This window comes from Aricia agestis, chromosome 3 (genome assembly GCF_905147365.1).
Source record: "Aricia agestis chromosome 3, ilAriAges1.1, whole genome shotgun sequence".
Classification (NCBI taxonomy): domain Eukaryota; kingdom Metazoa; phylum Arthropoda; class Insecta; order Lepidoptera; family Lycaenidae; genus Aricia; species Aricia agestis.
Window position 1 is genome coordinate 1,180,849 of NC_056408.1, and position 16,876 is coordinate 1,197,724.

Below are 16,876 nucleotides of genomic sequence, written 5' to 3' on the forward strand. Positions count from 1 at the left end.
ATCTAATAGTGATTCAAATGCCATCTATACACAGAACAAAGAATTATTATCGACGACTTCTGTGGCCCAATGGTTGGGCGTGTGGCAGCTTAATCCGGGGGACGCGGGTTCGAATCCTGCCAACGGAACAAAAAGTTTTTAAAGGTATAATAAAAATCTTAACTATATAATGTATAGTTTATATAAAAATAAAGTATATTTCTGTTGTCTAATACCTGTAATGCAAGTCCTTTAGGTCTTCCTTTTTAGGGTTCCATACCCAAAGGGTAAAAACGGGACCCTATTACTGAGACTTCGATGTCTGTCCGTCTGTTTCCAGGCTGTAACTCAAGAACGGTAATAGCTAGAGAAATGAAATTTTCACAGATTATGTATTTCTGTTGCCGCTATAACAACAAATACTAAAAACAAAATAAATTAAATATTTAAGGAGGGCTCCCATACAACAAACGTGATTTTTCTAACATTTTTTGCTTAACTATCAATGATGACAACAGGTAGGCACTTGAAATTTTCACAAAGGCCTTAATAATATCTGTAATTTAATAAATAATAATAAAAGTTAAAAAAAAATAAGGGTTAGGTAGGTAGGTAGGTCCCATACTATTTTTGCTCTATAACGGTACGTGCGCGGTATAACCGTTCGTGCGCGGGTCCGACTCGCACTTGGCCGATTATTGGTATTTTTAAGGTAGGGCATTGTGATTTTAAGGTAGGGCATTGCCCCACTATGCCCCCCCCTAGCTACGGCCCTGCAAGGGTCCATTTTAGGGCCTTTTCTTTTTCTCATCTATATAAATGATTTACCTTATCTTGTTAAAGATAAGCATGAGATAGTACTTTTTGCTGATGACACTTCACTAATTTTTAATGTGAAGAGGCGACAATTTAATTATGACGAGGTAAATAGTGCTCTCTCAAAAATAGTACATTGGTTTAATGCTAATAATTTACTTTTGAACTGTAATAAAACAAAATGTTTAAAATTTATCTTGCCAAATGTTAGGCAAGTACAAACCAATGTACTATTAAATGATGAGAAAATGAATTTAGTAGACACCACCGTATTCCTAGGCATAACGCTGGATTGTAAGTTACAATGGGGTCCACATATTGCGAAACTGGCAGATAAGCTTAGTTCTACAGCATATGCTGTTAAAAAAATTCGTGAAATCACTGATGTAGAGACCGCGCGATTAGTTTACTTTAGCTACTTTCATAGCATAATGTCTTACGGCATCCTCTTGTGGGGAAACGCGGCGGACATTAATACAATATTTGTGCTGCAGAAGCGAGCTATTCGTTCTATTTATAAGATGTCGTCTTTGGAATCTCTAAGAGAAAAATTTAAAGAAATAAGAATTCTGACCGTCACATCTCAATACATTTTGGAAAATCTCTTATCTACACTACTATTATAAAGAGGAAAGATTTGATTTTTTGTTTGTTTGTTTGTTTGTTTGTTTGTTTGTTTGTTTGTTTGTTTGTTTGAGTCGAATAGGCTCCGAAACTACTGGACCGATTTGAAAAATTCTTTTACCATTGGAATCCTGCATTATTTCTGCTGAACATAGGCTAATTTTTATTTTGGAAAAATATAAGGTTCCGTAAGATATTTGGGATTTTCGGACGCAAGGTTTAAAAAATCAACCAGAAAAGTTACTTATTTTGCGTACGCTGCCTAAACTATAAAAGATAGAGGCATAAAATGTTCTAAGTAATTATAGATCTTTTAAATATCTACAAAAAAGTCCGCGACACACTATACCTATCTATGTTGAGTGAGGCACAATAACCATTTTTTTATTAAAAAATCTAGAATTTTTTTTGGACTATATTTAAATGCGTTTATTTAAATCATGCTATTGACCCTTATCAAAATAAATTATTTCATCACTAAGTACAGTTAATGTAGATAATATTTGGTCTTTGAATGATTAAAATTGGACGTTTGGTTTTAATGTTATGGCGAAATTAAAATATTACGATTTCTGCTGCACGTTGCGAATTGGGCGTCAAGGCGCGATGCGCGGGTGTGCGTGCGGTAGGGGAGAGATTTAATTATCAGTGCCACAGACTCGCCCCGAGAGTCCACGTAAATATTACCTCGATCGTGGGAATCGCAGACACAATAGATTTTCAATAGTTATGCGACAGCCGGGTGCTGCTTTATTGATTTGATATAGACTATCGTGCTTCATTATTATAATCCTAATTTCAAAAAAGCTTTAAAAGTTATGACTACGAAAGTAATATTTTTAGAACTTTTTAAAATAAGTTTTGAATGACTATTATTTTTGATTGCTATTATAATTAATTAATTTCTTTAACTATAAATCTCCAATAGCGGCAGCCGGCTGCCAGCATAACAATTGAAGATCTATTGTGTCTGCGATACCCACGATGCCGATGCACGATGGAAGTATTAATGCATATTTTTTAATCCACACTATTTCTGCTGAATATAGGCTATATTTAATGAAAGAAAAAAGGGAACCGTATTAAGTGTTAATAATTGTGTGAAAAATCTACCAAAATATTCCTTCTTGCTTATGCTTTATAAATTATAGACTATACTTACTTATCGCAAAGTGATGTACTATAGTCTTATAGTTCTGCAGGTAAGGATAAAATAATCAAACATAACACTTAAAATATAAAAATATAAAAAAAAATACAATAAAAATGTGTTATATGTACATAATAATTATAATATAGTAGTTGCAGGCTAAATAATGTTAACTATTTTTATGTTCTGCTTAACTTAAAGATTGACTACCTTTATTTAAAAAAAATAATTTAAAAACCAATGTCCACCCGTGCGAAGCCGGGCCGGGCCGCTAGTATGTTAGAAAGAACATAAATATTTTCAAAAAGAAAAGTGATAATCATAATGTAAATACTAGAAATAAGAACAAGTTAGCAATACCAATGTTCAGACTAGCCAAAATAAGCAAATCCTTTAAAGGCCAATGTATACGCCTATACAATAAAATCCCAGAAAATGTTCAAAATCTACCTTTAAACAAATTTAAAAAAGCAGTTAAAGAACGTTTGTGTGCTAAAGCGTATTATAAAGTCAATGATTTCTTCGAGGACAGCACACCTTGGAAATAGGGTGGCTCCATGCAGGTTACTTTTCTTTTAATTTTGTTACATAGCTGTAAGCCGTAACATTGTAATTTTCCATTTTTTTTGCAAAAGATGGCCCCGTGCGAGTTTCTTACGCCGGTTCTTCTCGGCGGGGTAGTTCCCGAACCGGTGGTAGGCAACGTAGTTTCTTCGTTCGACTTTCAAAAAGTGTATCATGATACCCATTTTGAATAAAAAGATATTTTATTTTATTTTATTTTAATTTATTTATAACGGTAAATAGGATTTATAACGGTAAATATATGTTCTTTTATAACGTTACCTAGAGTAAAATTTACTCAATTTAATCAATCAGTTCTTTTTTTTTTATTAAATAAGGGAGCAAATGAGCAAACAGGTCACCTGATGGAAAGCAACTTCCGTCACCCATGGACACTCGCAGCATCAGAAGAGCTGCAGGTGAGTTGCCGGCCTTTTAAGAGGGAATAGGAGAGAGGGATGGGAAGGGAATAGGGGAGGATAGGGAAGGGAATAGGGTAGGGGATTGGGCCTCCGGTAAACTCACTCACTCGGCAAAACACAGTGCAAGCGCTGTTCCACGCCGGTTTTCTGTGAGAACGTGGTATTTCTCCGATCGAGCCGGCCCATTCGTGCCGAAGCATGGCTCTCCCACGTATAAATTCTACGTGGTTAAAACTAAAATAAAACTAAAATGTTTATATGGACTGTCTTCATTATGCATTTTAATTTTTTATACTATTTGTTATATAATATCGATCTTATATTAAAATTTACAAAAAAATTTGGACACTGTTGCCGGGGCGCAGCGGGTCTTGCCAGGGCGAGTTTTATCGGGCCGTGTCGCATTGACGAAAATCCGCCGAGCAAAAATCTGCGCCGATGCGCCCCGGCACAGTGTGCGATACGCGCATCCGCTTCTGTACAAATTGTATGGAGGCGGATTTTTGCGATGCGCCGCGGCACGCTGAGCCCCGGCAGTCCGGCACGGCCCGTCTGAGTGTGCTCACTCGACACTGGTCATGGTTATATAGCAAAGTGCCATAATAAGAAAAAAAAACCGGCCAAGTGCGAGTTGGACTTGCCCATGAAGGGTTCCGCAGCAGCAATAGGTTTATTTCTATGAAATTAAAAGGTTTTTGGTTTATTTTTATATTTCAGTTAATTTAATGAAAGTTAAATTAAGGTTTACCATTTATGATTATGACATATAATATAAAAAAAACTACTTGCTAGATGACGAATCTATAAAGTATAAGGGTTCCGTTTTTTGCCATTTGTCTACGGAACCCTAAAAAAGAAGAAGAAAATACAAACAAGATGCAAACAAGTTTATGAAATATTTTTTTAGAACCAATTCTTTCAGTCAATTACTTTTTATATTTCTCTATGTTTTATTCATAATTTAACTCAACTTATTATTATAATGGCATCTGTTCTAGACTCCGGTATAGAAAGGGATTATTGTGATGAGTGAAACGGACGACACCGACGTTCTCTTAAACATACCGCCAAACTTTTTTAATGTGAAAAGTTCCGATTCCGAGGACTCCTTCATAAACTCCTCTAGAACTGTCCTGCATAAACCCGTCTCGTGCACGGCTCGAGTGCTCGGCAAGCTCGTAGATCAAGTGCATACGCTAGAATCCAGATTGGAAGATCTCGAGTTGGATAACAGCATTAACTCTACCGCCAAATCTCTAAAATACAATACATGGAATAATATCAGTTGCGATAGTCGCAGTGTCGACCGGGAGTACTTCACTTTTCCCCGTCGACGTCGCCGCAAAGTGAGAAAGGCGAGAAGCGGCGAGAGAGATGTCCCGAGCGACTGGAGGACAGTGAGTACCTTAGAACGTTCCAAGCGCGACACCCCCAGCATGGACGGAGACATAAGTAGTATTATATCGACCCCCAGTAAAAAAAACGATCGACTTCTACTGAATGAAATAGATGAGTTTTTGAATAAAGTGGAATCATACGAAAGTCCGGAATCCATTTACAGAAGAGAAAGTAGTATAAACACGAACGATGTCATTAAAGCCACAGGGGACTATATCACGGACAAACTCGATCCTAGTACTGAGGTGAAGTTGCCGAGCGGCAGAATGGTTCCTGCGAATATATTAGACAAATACATTTACTTAGTGAAAAACAACCAGGGCCAAGCGTCAAATAGTGACTACGATACAAATGAAAAGTCAAACAGTATAAGTAGACTTAACTTCACAGAAAACAAGGATGTGCAGACGACTTCTACACCGAAACGTACCAAAGAAGGTGCCAATTTTTCAGACAGTTTCAAGCCCTCCTCCAATAAAATATACGACAGAGCTTCTATGGTTCTAGAACAGTACAAGTCTCAAAACTCATCTAACAACAATAAAACCTCTTTACAAGATTCAATAAAGAAGGAGGAATTCAAAATGCCCCAAATTAGGCCATTTGTGGACAATGATGGCTTGAAGATGACAGCTATGCAGGTGGACACTATAGATACTGACTTGTTGAGTTTGAGTGAGCTGTGGGGGGAGAGGGGGGAGAATGTAGAAAGAGCTGACAGCATCAAATTAGAGGAAGAGAGATTGAAAAGAGAAGTAAGTAGAATAATAAAATTCCCTGAGCATTGGTAACTATTATGAGCAGAACTATTAATAATAAATCCTAATAACATTATTGTGATGTTGGTAGAGGGCAATCAGTTTTAATTAAAGTAATAGTTAAGTCAAGGTTTACAGTATGTTATTAATGTTTCAGCACTGTGAAGTGACAATTCAACAGCTACAGAAGAAAATTTTAGATCAGCAAGAGAAACTGGCAGTAGCTATGAAGGTTGATAAAGCTAAGGACACCGCTATTTCCAAACTCCGGGAGGCCTGGCTGAGACTCACTAACAGCCTTAGTAGAGCAGAAGAGAGACACAAGGCAGCCCTCGACAAGATGGTGAGAGAAGTGGAAAACTTTAAAAATGTAGCTGATGATTCACAGAAGGTTTGTTACAAAATCTTTTGTTATAAATAATGGTTTAAGTGTTTAGTTTGTATGTCAGCACTCAGCAGTGCAAAGTCATAGTTTAACTTACCATTGTTAATCTAAATTTTTATTGACCAAGCCATTTGTCATTTATTTGGTAACTAGCGACCCGCCCTGTCTTCGCATCGGGTATAAAATATATTATAGCCACTGAAAAAATGATTAAAATCGATTCAGCAGTTTTGACTTTTATTCATTACTAGCTGTTGCCCGCGACTTCGTCCGCGTTAGTATAGTAGATCACGTCCCAAGTATTATTTATTGTACAAAAATATTTAATGTACATCATTGACTTTCCTACGATTTTATTACATATAGATGTTCCGCGCGTCTTCGCTTGCGTAATTTAGGAATTTATCGCGACCGTACATTTTTCCGCAAAAAAATAGCCTATGTCCCTTAACGTGGTCCATTCTTCATGTTTGCCAAATAACATAAAAATTGCTCCAGTAGTTCTTAAGAATCTTAAGATAATAAGCCCTTTTATATAATCTCCCCCGTTTTTACCACATTTTCCACACTATTTATTCGCTCCTATTAGTCTTAGCGTGATAAAATATAGCCTATAGCCTTCCTCGATCAATGGGCTATCTAACACTGAAAGAATTTTTCAAATCGGACCAGTAGTTCCAGAGATTAGCGCGTTCAAATAAGCTCTTTCAAAGCCATTATTTGTCGTAAAAAGAAAATGACAAAAAAATGTTATTATGGGATATCCATAAGAGATAGACATATACCATCGCGGAGTTTTCTGTAGACCTTTTCAATGTGTATTGTACACATTGAAAAGGTCTACAGACTTGGTACATTATTTTGATAAATCTCGTAGGGTTCAGCCTGCGTTTGCAATGTAAGCAGAAAAAATGTAATTATTGACGACATCACATTAGAAACCCTAACAATAACAATATTTCTCTACTGTTTAATGAATGTTATAATATACATATAACCTTCCTCTTGAATCACTCTATCTATTAAAGAAAACCGCATCAAAATCCGTTGTGTAGTTTAAAGATTAAAGGGAACAAAGGGACATGAGGGAAAAAAAAGCGACTTTGTTTTATAATATGTATAGAATCTGTAAAAAAAGGAAACTAATGTTTTTTTGTTACAGAAAACTAACCACTTTGAAAAGGAGCTTTACAAGGCATTGGATTTGGCTCATGATTACCAGGAAAAGTGTAAGCAAATAAATAATGAAAAAGTTGAACTTCAAGAGCATACTGAGAAGATGTTAGCAGAGAAAGAGGATGAAATACTCACAAAACAGAATGAAATAGAGAGTCTGAGGGAGAATTATGAAACTGTAATGAAAATGAATAAGCACTCCACAGAATATGTTAGCAATTTGGAAGAAGCTATGGAAAAGGTATGTAATATTATGTAAAATTAATTGCGTAACCCTAATCAACCTGTCAAAATTCTTTCAATACCAGGTCGACCCGGATTAAGGATGTGTGACTGCCAGAGTTTGACAGCTCAGTTTTTAGCTACATTATAATTTTTCCCAGATTCTAAGGGGGATATTAGATTATCATATATATTGGATCCGAGATCATTGAGTCAATGATATTGGATAATGTAATATAGACATGATTCATTTCTACCTTGATCATAGATTTTTGACATTTGCTGAGAGATAGGATCCAATACGGTCATAGAAATAGGTGTTGCCAGTTATTTAATATGAAAAGGAGTTTTTAATTTCTTGTTCGTTAATATGTTTCAAATAATGTAATGTAATTATTTTTCTAATTATATACTTGGATAATCTTGCTGAAATAACAAAAAACAAGCCATATTAAAAATGACGATGTCTTTTGACAAATCGAATTCTCTGAGATCTAGTAACCCTGACGTCGTTAGCGCTCTCTATTGGCTATTGAAACCACATATGACGTAAAATAGGATCAATGAAATATGAAAATGTAATACGCAGATATGATCAAATGATCATATATATTGGATCCTATATATGATCATAGAAATGATCCAATATAAATGATAATGTAATACCCCCCTAAGTGGAATTTCATAGTAAAAATAATTCATAGTAAAAATTACATAGTAAGTATATTAAATATTCTTTATTTTTTTCTACCTTTATGTCTGCCTAAATATAAAAATAAATGTGGTACAGAACTTTTAAGAAAAAGTATCTAGCTTATGATTTAAACAATTTTCTGATTTATTTTTTAAATAAAACAATATTTGATTCTCAAATTGTATAAGTATTATTTACACTTCAGTAGTCAGTACTTATATTAGGTATAAGATAAAAATAAAACTTCAGATGCCACTATACATTTTATTTACACAACAGTTGTTTAAATTTTTTTATTTTTACATTTTAATTTTTTATAAAACCTAACGAGGTAATGACATTCTTAAGAAGATCCTTCCTTCTTCTTTTTAATTGCAATGAGTTTTTTTAAGATTAAATATAAGTATTTAAATACGCCGTTTTGAGTGGGAAAGAGGTGAGGTGGTGTTGGTCCATGGTGTCCGGATTCCAGACCATCGACTGCGGAGTGTGTTATTAATCGCGTCCGGAATCCGGGCCGTCGACACGATAAGTGTATTGTGTTTTGAAATGGATAAACCATCATAATATCGTCCCCATTATGTCAAAATTAAATAACTGACAAAACCAAAGTTCAACTAAAGTTTTTCTGATTTTTTTCATCTACTGTACTGAAAGACTGACAAATTATATTATGACCAGCAAATCTTCACCTTAAAAAGTTAAGTACGTAAGTTATGAAAAGGTATAATAAAAACTTTGGTTTTGTCAGTTATTTAATTTTGAGACAATGAGGTAAATGAAAACTGAATGTATCCTATGTCCTTTAACTCAAAGTATGTCCATAACAAATTTCAGAAAAATCAGTTCTGTAGGTTGGATATGAAGAGGTAATAGACAGACACTGTCACATTTATACTATAATATATTGTGTTGATAAGAATGATAAGGTGTAGCTGGCTCAACTAAAGCATGTTATTAATACTACAGGAGAAAAGAAGTCATGAAGAAACAAAACATAAGATGAGAGAGTTACAAAGTAAGATGGAATCATTGGACGAGGAGAGAATACTTGCAGAGCAGGAGAGAGATATAGTGAAAGAGAAAGTGAACGAAGAGAGATCAAGATGCAGCATTCTGGAGAGACAGCTGTGTGATTCACAGAACCAAGTCGGAGAACTGTTGAAGAAATGTGTAAGTTAAAGTGGAACAGTTTCTTGGACATTCTATCATCATGATGCATATGTGTCGCAATGAATTGGTTAAATCTGCTGTTTGATTGTATGACTATCGAATTGAATGAATTAAACTATTATTAATTAAAAAACTAAAGGTTAACTTTTCAAATCTTAAGCTAAGTACTCACATAAGGTTTTGTTCGATAGTTTTACTCCAAATCGAGCAATAACCACCGTGTGGACCGCAAAACTGACAGCTTGAAGGCTCGCTTCAAGCCGGCTCGATGGAATTAAATGTCATTTCCTTCGATTCGGAGTAAAACTATCGAGCAAAACCGTATGTGATTACTTAGCATTAGACTGTAAATTAGATGGTTTCATTCAATGAATTTGCTAGTCATTCAATAGTTCATAGTTACAAAAAGCAGATAAAATTAGATTACTACTATATATGTGTATAATGTATATGTCGTAGGATGATTTGATAAATCGAACTTTCGCGAAAATTATAATTAGATAATGCTGTTTATATTTTTTAATTTTTCATAAAAAAGTTAGGTTTTTTGCGAAAACGCGAGTTGCCTCAGTAACATTGCACATTCTTAACGCTGATTGGCTTGATTTTTGCTTACTGGCTAACTCTTATTCTGATTGGTTACTACTGGTTACTTTTTCTATATGTATCTTTGAGGTATTACACCATAGAATTATAAAGAGTAAGAGAAAAGTAAAGTTCCTATGAAGAGGCATTTTCATTTCTTGAAAATGCCTCTTCATAGGAACTTTACTTTTTATTTAACCTTTTTCTTATCTTAACCATAACTTAAGAATTAGTTTCTGGATATGTTGAACTTTCATGACTAGTTTCACGTCTTGTATCAGTCATTTTGTATTTTTTCAAGTCCAATTTTAAACACATTAAAAATATCAAAAACTCGCTTACAAAAACGACCACAAAAAAGAAGAACGCGTGACAATGAATTGACATTTAAAACGTCAAGTCTTCAACCAATCAGAGAAGAGGTTGTTGTGGTGCGCTTAAACCGACCAATCAGTGATTTTTTTCGATAATAACCAACGATTCGTTTCGCAATCTTACTAAGGCGACGAGCGTTTTCGCGAAAACACGACTTTTTGTCAGTAAGGATGTAATCACCATCCTTACTGACAAAAAGTCGTGAAAAATGTAATCACCATTGTCTAATTATCCATGTTTTCGCGAAGTCCCTAGAATTTTCGCGATAATCCGATTTATCAAATCAACCTACGACATATATACTATAATAACAGCTCCCACACCGGTTTCGGTGACGGTGGCCGTTTCATTGAAACCAGGCCAGCTACGCAGGAGTAATTTTATAGTGCGCAGTACACAAGAGCACTCTCTATTCCTATTTTTTACTCTCATAAACCAGTGGGACGGAAGACCGACACGACCGGTGAGAGATCAGGCGCAGGACCGACTTTTTTACATGCCCATCCGACGCATGGATCATCTTACTTGTCAGACAATCGGGTGATCAGCCTGCATTGTCCTAACCAAACTTGGAAATAACATGTTTCCAACGCGGGAATCGAACCCACGACCTCCGAGTCAAGAGCCGCGCTCTATACCACTAGACCACGGAGGCGTTCAGATATACTATAATATGAGTCAATACTATAATCAAATATACTATAATATGAGTTATATGAATATTATATAAATAACTGGTATATAATATGTTGCAGTAGTTATTATAGTTGTTGGAACTCTCAACAAATAAGTGACTCCAATCAAATATCAGCCAATAATTGTGTAACATCCACTTGCTTGTATCATATTCCTAAGCAAATAAAATGATTTTGATTGATTGATAGCTGTTAATACAATGCCCTAAGGTCTTTCGTACAGAGATTGTTCTAAAAACTATCCTATTTCATTTCTTGGTGTTCAAAGTGTATAAAGTCCCAAATATCATCTAAATTAGTTCAGACATTTAAAGAAGTACACTTTTGTTGTATTCATAATTTTAGTATGAAAGTATTTTAATAATAAAACTTTCAGGATATCCTCGACAACGAAGCAAAGACGCTCCGGAAGCACCTGGAGCTGCAGAAGACGGAGCTAAAAAGCCACTACCAGCAGCAAGTCGAGGAAGCCGTGCTGGGCAAGCTGCAGGAGTTCCAGCACCAGCTGGACCTGGCACAGCGGGACATGGACGAGGCTGCCAGGGTGAGGGAGGCAGCGGTGGTCGACGGATATAACAAGCAGATTGCACGGATTGAGGAGCAGTAAGTTTTGCATTTTTGTTTTATATGTACTATCAGAGAAGTTAATTCCTAGGCGGACCTAAGTAAGGTCGCGTTAAGTCAAACCCAGCCGACCGATCACAGCTAATATTGAATTGACATAAGCCGCCCTCACGACGTAGGTCCGTCAACTGCCTAGGAATCAATTTCCTCGATGGAACATTAGTTAGGCCTGAGAATAGGTTTTGTCTACTTATTATATTGATACTAGAAATAATTTATATGGCAAAACAACGTTATTATATAAAGTGGCAAATAGTAAATTAACTTGAAGTTAGCCATATTTTTCATATACTAAACACATAGACTAATGTCTGTTGGAGATTTAATTGGTTAAAGTTTAAACTATACTCCATCATATTAAAACAAATACAATATATTTTGTACTTCTAGACACAGATTGGAAGTGAACGTTTTAGAAGAGAAACAGAGAGAAGAGATCAAACTGTACCGCCTGCAGCTCGCCCAGGCCAGCGAGAAGATCGCGCTTCTGGAGGTGAGCCACTGCCCACTAAGCAGTTGATGCAGCCAATGTATTTTTACTGTCACAACAATATGTTGTCCATACTAATATAATAGAGGCTAAAGTGTGTCTGTCTATCTGTGAGGTCACAGAGAGACTTCACACCCAAATCGCTGAACCGATTTTTACTTTAATAAAAAAAACAATAATATTATCATTTCTTTTCGGTTGTCTTATTTACTTTCTTTTTATGAAATAAGGGGGCAAACGAGCAAACGGGTCACCTGATGGAAAGCAACTTCCGTCGCCCATGGACACTCGCAGCATCAGAAGAGCTGCAGGTGCGTTGCCGGCCTTTTAAGGGGTAATAGGGGAGGGTAGGGAAGGGAATAGGGGAGGGTAAGGAAGGGAATAGGGGAGGGTACGGAAGGAAATAGGGGAGGGTAGGGAAAGGAAAAGGGTAGGGGATTGGGCCTCCGGTAAACTCACTCACTCGGCGAAACACAGCGGAAGCGCTGTTTCACGCCGGTTTTCTGTGAGGACGTGGTATTTCTCCGGTCGAGCCAGCCCATTCGTGCCGAAGCATGGCTCTCCCACGTCGACAACTTACCAAGAAATTGGTTATTGTGTTGCAGAGTAAAGTGGAGTCGTGGAAGAAACGCCGCGGCGAGATGGCGGCGCAGCTACACGGCGTCATGCAGGCGCAGTGGACGCAGGCGCTGCGTATACTCACGCGCCCGCAACAACACGACACTGCTGACTCGCACGCTACGCAGCACGGGAAGTTTGCGCAACACGGGCAATATGCGCAACACGGGAACACTGCGCAACACGGACAGTTTGCGCAGCACGGGCAATATGCGCAACACGGGAACTCTGCGCAACACGGACAGTCTGCGCATGCGCAGCACGGGCAATATGCGCACACCGCGCAAAACGCGTATGCACAGGCTCGACAGCTGGCGCAGGATAACCGATATCTAGACTCGACTCATGACACAGGTAAAATATATTGACTATTGTATACAGTCATGCGAAAATATTTTTTTAGAAAATAATAATATGATTATATATAACTATTCACAATATAATATAAATATATAAATAATCATTGACATATTATTGTAAGCAACCAATAAAAGGTGATGAGTGTGTAATGTGTATGCTTGACGCTATTTCATGCTAAAACTATTTAATGCAATTTAATAATCTAATCTTAAGGGTATACAACTATACAGTATACTTTTATCCCGAATAAGCACTTGCTATATACCAGCTTTAGGCTGCGTTTCCATCAGAGCTGAGCCGAGCTGTGTTGCGAGGAATTTGTTTTTGAGAACCAATAGCATCGCCGCGCTGAGCGATGTCATGGCAAAGTCATATCAATGAAGCGATTCTATTGGTTTTCAAGAACACATTCCTCGCAATTCAGCTCTGCTCAGCTCTGGTGGGAAGGGCAGCCTAAAACCTTAACATCATGTCGTTAGCGGCGACCGGTGCATTTCCTGAGTTCGAGCTGAGCTCCGCGCTGTCCGTCGACCGAGACAGCGACACCGATCTACAGCGGTACATACGACAGGTATGTATTTATAGGTACTGCTATAAAGTGAATATGTTCTTTGCACCCGACTGTGCAGACCGAGTCAATCATCAAAGTATACGGTTTCTGCAAGTTCACATTTAAACAGCAACTAACAAGTAACTGCTTAAAGCGCATGGCCTACTGGAAACATCCTAGTATTTTCAGATTGGGTTGCACCAACTAACTTTAATTATGACTGTAACTACAATGCAAATGTCAAATCTTTGGTTAAAGCTTCTAACGAAGAAACCGAGTTTCTCGCCGTTGGAGACGAGTCCCGAGAAAGCAGGTGTCGAGGAGCCGACAAGTGACCGCAACGACCGCCGGGCGCGCCGCAACACCGCCAAACCGCCATGGAAGGCGTGACAATGTTAACTCCCATGGAAATATGGGAAAGTCATAGAAATAGTCTTGGAAATGTGGAAGTATCATAGAATTGTGTGGGAGCCGTAGAGCAAACATGAACATTAGCTTTATTAATTAAATAATTACAGTGATTCACATAACGCGACATTGCCATGGTTAACATTTTAATGTCATCAAATGTCTTGTTTGAGTAACTGAAACATGTCTTCATAAACAGCAGGCTTTTTTACAGTTAACAGCAAATAACAAAAACTCTCGTTAGTCAACAGTCTCATAAAAATGTAAATTCGACAAATTTATATTTCTTATGAGAGTAGGCCACTTTACTTCCGCAGCCTCATGCACGCAATCAGTAGGGCTTCTATCGACGCTGCCGTCCATAGGATGCGGCCTATAATGGCCTATATCAAGGACTATAGCTACCTACACTATAAATATACTATACTGTATCAGTTTCCTAACAAAAATGAGATCAAAAACGTTTCACACAACTCGTCTAACTTGCAACACCTCTTTTTGTCGTTAAAATACAGTCACAGAGTCTAACGATTGCCCAAATGAAACAAATAGTACAAATTCCTAATGAATTAACATTCCGTCCAGATTACCTTAGGTTTGTTTCGATATTGTTACACGTTTCCCGGTGAAACTCGTTGTTCCTGATATACTAGTGACTATATTCTTAAGAGGTAAAACTGCAGTGCTCGGCCGAAAAGAATGCACGTAGACGTTACAATTTTAGTTATGTATCTCATCTATGCTTTACAAAGGATTGAATGCGGATTAAAGGCGTTTTCAAACTATCCGATACCGGACCGAAAAAAACACTGAAGTATAAGAGCGACTGCGGACTTACAATTTCAAGTTGGCCACTAAATCTCATAGTTTACGTACTTAGTAGACTTATGAGAGCTCGCACATTGCATCCAACTAAATGTTGTCCAGTTAAATTGTGGAACTACCTTGGCAATGGGCATTGTCCAAAAAAAATCACATGTACTTTTCGTTAAAATAGGGTATTTTAAGAATATAAATTAAATAATTTTGAAATTCATTGGCTAGTTTTTTCTCAATAAATTTTTAAAGTTTCGCTCTGACGTCATCATCGGCCGCCAATTGACCTCTGCATATGTTTTAAATTTCCTTTCAATCTTATTTATAATGGCTGTTTCGTCAAATGCAAGTTCTCATTATGTGAAAGCTGATACGAGAAGCTTAAAAAAAGTTCGAAACGTAATGTTGGTCGAATTTATTGCTAATTTAACGCCATTGAAGGTCAAACAAAGGTTAAACGTATTTGTTCAAAAATATAAGTAACTAATGGGTATTTTTTTCGTTTATATACAGAAAAACGATCACTGACCTTATTCCTCGAAATGTTTTTGTAATGAGCAAAATTTAAAAAAAATGGACAATCCCCATTTAGTTGTACGATAGTCGACCAATTTGAAATTGTATATCTGCGGTGATGCGATGCGGCGGTCTGCGTTTTGCACGCACATCCTTAATATGTCTAAAACCCGATCTGTGATTTGGGGGCCTAACATGGCGTAACAAGCGGTAACAGCAAGCGCGATTTCGGTCCGGGTCCGTTGTAATTGTAAGGCTGTAGGATAATTAAAGTGCGGTTCGTCCAGTCGAGTCGATCCATTTGTTCCGAAGCATAGCTGCCCTAAGCTAATCTTTTTGCTCCTTTCGGCCAGGCGTTGTAGATTTAGAGTTTAGGTTTTTATATTTAAAGCAATATTTTTGCATTGGTCTTCTCTGAATTGTGGGATGAGTTACAAAAAATCGGCCAAGTGCAAATCCGACTCGCGCACGAAGGGTTCCGTACCAATTATAGAGCAAAACTAGGCCAAAAATTGTGTTTTTTGTATGGAAGCCCCCCTTAATTTTTTATTTTATTTTAGTATTGAAATTAAATTATAAAGTACACATATATAACTAAAGACTTTGAGAAAAATTCAAGTACCTACCTGTTGCCATTATTTTTATATAGAGCAAAAAAGGTGAAAAAAAATCACGTTTGTTGTATGGGAGCCCCCCTTAAATATTAATTTATTTTGTTATCAGTATTTGTTGTTATAGCAGCAACAGATATACATAATCTGTGAAAATTTTTACTCTCAAGCTATTACCGTTCTTGAGTTAGGACAGACGGACTGGAGACAGACGGACAGACATCGAAGTCTCAGTAATAGGGTCCCGTTTTTACCCTTTGGGTACGGAACCCTAACGAGTGGCCATTCTTGCATTTAGTGGTTATTTAGTGGTTATTTTTTGTCCTTGTTTAATAATTAAGTCAAGATATTTAAATGTTGCAAACATTCCCGCGTATACGTTTTATATTTTTGTACTATTTATTAATAAAATAAAAACAATATAAAATATAACGATTTATTATTTATTAAGATAAATGCGAAATTAAAATATACATTATCAATAATCATGGCTGGATCTTTAATATATTACATTGAACACCATTCACTTTGCAACAACGCATAAATAATAAAGACAGACTATATCGTGCACTATTGCATGCATAAAATATCATTATTTTTGGTTAAGCAAGCAATTATATTATTATTTTAAGCAAATAATATACAGCTGTTGAGAGTTGCAAAATGAACGGCTAGCACGAGTCAATGGGCGGCAAGACTCCGCAAAATATGTATCAGGGAATATAATTTTTTAATAATGATCCCCTTGCATTAAAATATTTACGCACCGTATAACTAATCAAGGTCCACAGACAACCAGACCATTTAAAGCTTTCTGCAAATATTTTCATTAATAAGGGGATCACATGTCATAACTCATAACAATAT

At 36.7% G+C, this 16,876-nt stretch overlaps 1 protein-coding gene across 1 annotated transcript; it reads left to right on the plus strand.

Moving 5' to 3' along the window:
* Positions 1–4,495: 4,495 nt before the first annotated feature.
* LOC121725716 (restin homolog) lies at positions 4,496–15,013 on the plus strand. Its single transcript, XM_042112782.1, has 9 exons — positions 4,496–5,708; positions 5,869–6,102; positions 7,259–7,513; positions 9,158–9,361; positions 11,393–11,619; positions 12,031–12,133; positions 12,736–13,102; positions 13,588–13,679; positions 13,917–15,013. The coding sequence occupies exons 1-9, from the start codon at positions 4,581–4,583 to the stop codon at positions 14,046–14,048; spliced, it is 2,742 nt and encodes a 913-aa protein (XP_041968716.1). The 5' UTR covers positions 4,496–4,580; the 3' UTR covers positions 14,049–15,013.
* Positions 15,014–16,876: the final 1,863 nt, after the last annotated feature.

Coding starts and splice junctions, on each gene's coding strand:
- LOC121725716 (XM_042112782.1), top strand. CDS start 4,581: ATGAGTGAAACGGACGACACCGACGTTCTCTTAAACATACCGCCAAAC. Junction 7,514..9,157: donor TGGAAGAAGCTATGGAAAAG/GTATGTAATATT, acceptor TTAATACTACAG/GAGAAAAGAAGTCATGAAGA. Junction 11,620..12,030: donor ATTGCACGGATTGAGGAGCA/GTAAGTTTTGCA, acceptor TTGTACTTCTAG/ACACAGATTGGAAGTGAACG.